The 4,869-nt window shown below is 40.6% G+C and overlaps 2 protein-coding genes across 2 annotated transcripts in view; one reads left to right on the top strand and one right to left on the bottom strand.

The window, feature by feature from the left end:
* LOC118432598 (YTH domain-containing protein 1-like) overlaps positions 1 to 2,710 on the bottom strand; it is a gene marked incomplete in the record, with an annotated part of 28,617 nt that extends 25,907 nt beyond the window's left edge. The window contains 1 exon segment of the mRNA XM_035844230.1: positions 2,573 to 2,710. Within this exon segment, the coding sequence (XP_035700123.1) occupies positions 2,573 to 2,594 (22 nt within the window).
* Positions 2,711 to 2,756: 46 nt separating this feature from the next.
* Positions 2,757 to 4,869, top strand: part of LOC118432615 (pleckstrin homology domain-containing family J member 1-like) — an 11,022-nt gene continuing 8,909 nt past the window's right edge. Inside the window, exon 1 of the mRNA XM_035844246.1 lies at positions 2,757 to 2,868. The gene's annotated coding sequence lies outside the window, so the exon portion shown is untranslated. The remainder of the gene's footprint in view (positions 2,869 to 4,869) is intronic.

Here is a 4,869-nt window from a genome sequence, read left to right as displayed (position 1 = left end):
CTCATAGGACATTAATGTATAAAACCCAGGTACATGGACCAGTGCAGGTTAGGTGCAGGTAGACACCAGAAATACCTGCACAGCTCCAATCTTACCTGCACTAAGCTGGATATGCAGGTGGTATTTCGAGCCAAGAAAAGGTTCTGTTTGTGTGAAAAATTTGTGTGTGAAAAACTTGTACGTACTACTAGTAGGTCAGCCGTAATCAACTTGCAAGCTGACTAGGCTGAACCGTGTAATGAGTTATGTCATTGTCAATAAAGTAAAAAGATATGCATAGACTGATTTCAAGCTGCAAAAAGGTTTGAATCCCTTGGAATATACTAATAGCATATCCCAAGGGATTCAAACCTTTTTGCAGCCCAAGGGATTCAAACCTTTTTGCAGCTTGAAATCAAACATCATATATTTGAATTCTAGTGTACAAAATCTCATTCTGTCAACATTCCAGTGATTTGCAAATGTTACTATAATGTATCATGCACAATTCTATTTCCTGTGATCTGTGTGCAAATTTGTCATTTAGCAAAAAAAAATGTATACTCCTTTTATTTGTTACATCAAATTTAAATTCTGTTTATGTAGCAATGGTTAACAGCATTTATTGCCGCTAACTACGCAGTGATTAAAACTTAACACAAGTAAACAGATCGTCTTGGTACACATATACTTTTGAAGGTGAGGCAGTGATCTTGTTAACATGCTGATACTTATAAGGATCTTTTCTCTGAGTCTGATTGGTTTACCTCAGATAACCTTCGCACCGAAATGTTGATTGATTCATTTGAATAATGGGTATCTATCGATATCCCTGTCTTTCTCAGTAACATATCACACCTTTGAGAGTCCTGCCATGGAATGTAGCGTATTTCTGGACATGCCTCATTGATTATGCAAATTAGCTTCTCATTTGCATAATCAGCACAGGATTCTGTGGATTATCATTCAAGCTATCCATATTCCAAAATTCATGAAGATCTGTCACTTATTCAGTCATTGATGAGTTATTCTCCATAATTTAAGTTTCAATGTTTGAAACTTTGAAAGCAAATTAGCCAAGAAAAATGCTATGGGGGCAAAACAAATACAACTCAATAACGCACAACCATAGCATGTCCAGAACACAAAAAATTACAACCAGAAGTTCAATTGCAGTACCTTTGAAAGTCGTTGTGGGGCCATCGAATTTAACATTTGTTTTCCAGACACCTACCAAATATCATTAGGATTCATCTACAAGACGCAATTAACACACACACACATACACACACATTACTCATTAGGATTCATCAACAAGTTGTGATCAACACACACACACACACACAAAGGAAACCTACTTGGCAATGGTAGAAATGTCCAGGGAACAATTTCATGGGTCATATGATGATTTGAGATGGAATTTCCTGGACTTGTGTAGTATTATATTATAACAATGACATGTGTATTTGAATGTTTACAGTCATAGAAATGTACCAGTAAATTCGATGTTGACAGTTCTTGGACATAACTTGTCATATTGATAAGCAACGTACACATAGCCCATGACATCATGGTAACAGCAGGGTGGTTGGCTCAAAGCCCATAGGGTTCGAGACCCTGACATACTCCAATTTGATGACAACAAATATGGAACATGGCACACTTGCTGCACTGACTACCTATATAAAGCCCTTTCACAGAGATTAAGAATGCATGTGTGGTGACAAGAATTCTAGGTAATACTGTAAATACAGAAAGGTTTGCAGTGGTTTTATGTTCACTGTTTTCGCGGTGGCCACTTCACAGCGAACTTAAAAACGAGGCGAACGGTCATTTTCCTGCTACCGCAAAGTTAAATCCCTGCGAATTTACATTATGCATTTACAGTATGTCAAAAGCCTTGATGAAAACAAAACCAGTCTGGACATTGTTATGCAAATTGAAACAAATTATGATCGGGACAAATTCACAATGACTGTTTTCGTTTCTGGGCCTTTACCTTTGACATATTACCTAAAATTCCAGTCACTGCACATGCGTTCTAAGAGGTTATTCAAAAATTTATATTTCTCGTTCACCTTAATCTAGCGCAAGGTAACTATATTATACTATAATGATTTATAGAAGGTAACTTATATCCGTCATTTTCTTTTTAAAGATGAATTTCTGATACCAAGTAAACAAACTTGCAACTGCTATTATATTTCTATCATATTTAAGTCAAATCTCCTTCCTTTGACTTGATATCCCTAATCTTCTTGGATAAATACCGTTTAGAAACAACGGATATAGAGTACCCCGCGGATAAAGGTGAACTGGCCATGGTATAATTTACCTTTCACAGAACCCCCTCCTTGTGCCCAAGGAGCTTGTTGTGCCTATCCAAATAAGTAGAAAAACACATACACTTCTGCAAATAATATAACTCACACGCGACGGGGAAACATCCACAATAACGGAAAATGTACTACCGAGGAAGGTGAACGGCAAGGAAACGCCTAAAAAATTTATCTTTATCTTTATCAGGGAATCTGTTGTTTGCTCGGCTCATCAAAATTCATGCGAACTGGGAGAAGAAGAGATTTAAACGCACCTCTACTGGCTTCGTTGTTCATAGCGACCCTCCTGATGCCGGGGAAACCTTCTTCTTCTTCTGTGCGGACCTGACACAGTCCTGTACAACAGCAAGGGAGACTTCCAGGTCCACACACTGGTAGATGAAGAAGAAGAAGAAGAAGAAACACAAACAGGGTACGCGACTTTCCACCCAAATCAAAATGGCGGCGTCACAAGTGACCGGAAATGACGTAAAGTTTACTTGGTCTCGCGTGATTTTGCGAGAACTGTGAAGGAGAGTACTTCCGGTCAGGATACAGGACACAGGCAAAAGTTTGTTTCAACTCCCCCCCTTATTATCCTAGCCTAGACATTGATTTCTGATGAGAGTTGGATAAACTGTAGTATTGACATTTTGATTTCAGTCTGTGCAGTCATGTAATACTAATAACCTCCTCATCATCATCCATTGTGAAGCAAGCCAGAGACTGAGAGAGAAGCTTGATCCCAGCTGAGGACTTGATCACATTAGCCTGATTAATACTAACAAGTTAGTTAAAGCCAGATAATTTGTTGATCCAAATGTAGGTAAGTTATTTCTGGAAAGTCGAGAATAAGCGCATTCATGGCTCCAAATACGCATGTGCAGCGACAGGAGAGGGTCTGCATGGGGGTCCTAAAGCTAAATTCGGGATGGCTGACTACGCTTTACGTTCATTTCACGAAGGCTACCAACGCTTTACGCTTCATCCCACTACGAATTATGTAAGATAAAATAGCTTCCCTAGGAATTATGGGAAATTAAAAAGCAGGTGTCTACTCCTTACAGAAAAGAGCATGCAGAGTTGCAGATCACCCTCACAAGGTATCAAAAAAGAAGAAGAAGGACAGGAGGAATTGTGGGTAATATGTCGAAGGTGACGGCCCCTGAGACACAAAAAAACAAGACACCGGTCTACCCCAGAACTGTTATCAAGTCCGTCACCAGGTTTGACATATCAACATTGTCCACATGCGTAATTGGAACCATGAACATTGTTTATTTATTGTTCATTGGGGGTCGATGATGACCTTGACCTCAACTGTGGCTCAACAGCATATCAGTCCAATGGAGAATTACAATATACTGTAAATGCAGAAATGTTCGCGGTGGATTGATATTCGCGGTTGTCGCGTCGGCCGCTTCACCGCGAATTTAAAACCACTGCGAACATTTTTCCATAACAGTAAGAGACTACAGTGCATGGTGCTACCGCGAAATTAAAACCACCGAGAAAAGCCCATTTTCCCGCTACCGCGAAATTAAATCCCTGCGAACTTAAATGCATTTACAGTAACTGCAATAACTGATTAACTCGTTCACCATGAATTGTGGGTAATAGGTCAAAGGTGAAGGTCCCAAACTGTTCTTGTCAGGATCAATGTCTTGATTACATTTAAATCTGTGTCTAGACATATTACCCACAATTCCTGTCACTGCCATTGCGTTCTCAGAATGATAAACGTATGCGCTTATATATAAAACTGCCTTTTATCATGCACGCATGACCTTTAGAGGCTGCTATTTAGCCAGGGGAGCAATCTGGTCAAGATCACAGAAAATGATATTCATCTAGGCAACCCCTGGGGGTCTATGGCAGGTAATGCTTTCAGCTGCGTAGAAAGTTAGCCTGGGTACCATCTGGGAAGAAGTTCGCTCCGGCGTTCATTATATACTTGTCTACTCATACTAGTATTTACAGTCGCTTCTAGCTCTGACATTCATTATATAGTATATACACTATATATATCGCTTCTCTGCTGTTCCATCTGGGATCCCAGACCACGTAAACATCTGGAAGCTTCCAAATTTTCGACACAGGCGCTGATTGGTCCCTACAAATGAGCGAATTATGGAATGGGTTCATCGCTTGTTCCAACCGGCATTTCAACACCTGGACAAGCCCTCCATCCACTTGCGCATGTGCATGCGGTTTCCGGCCTGTTGTCATGGAACGAGTGCTCTAGAACCCATTCCTTAATTTGCTCTTTAACTGATGTAAGTATCAAAGGTTTGAATGTGCAGGTCTCCAGACGGGCTTAGGGACTGCAATGGCCAGGTGGTCACTATGCAAAGGTGGCCGCTAATATAGGTTTGACTGTACTAATAGAACTTACAAATTTAAAAGTGTCCCTCTGTTTATTTCAGGGCCCACCAATGCGGTACAGTGAGAAAAGGGGTATAGAACCTGGTACCCTGTGGGGTCCCCCTGTTTCAGGCCCCCCCATGCGGTAACAGTGAAAAAAGGGGTAATAAAACTGTTAACCCGGGGGGTCTCCCCTGTTTTCAGGGCC

Source organism: Branchiostoma floridae, chromosome 15 (genome assembly GCF_000003815.2).
Source record: "Branchiostoma floridae strain S238N-H82 chromosome 15, Bfl_VNyyK, whole genome shotgun sequence".
Lineage (NCBI taxonomy): Eukaryota > Metazoa > Chordata > Leptocardii > Amphioxiformes > Branchiostomatidae > Branchiostoma > Branchiostoma floridae.
This window is presented reverse-complemented; position numbering and strand designations above follow the sequence as displayed.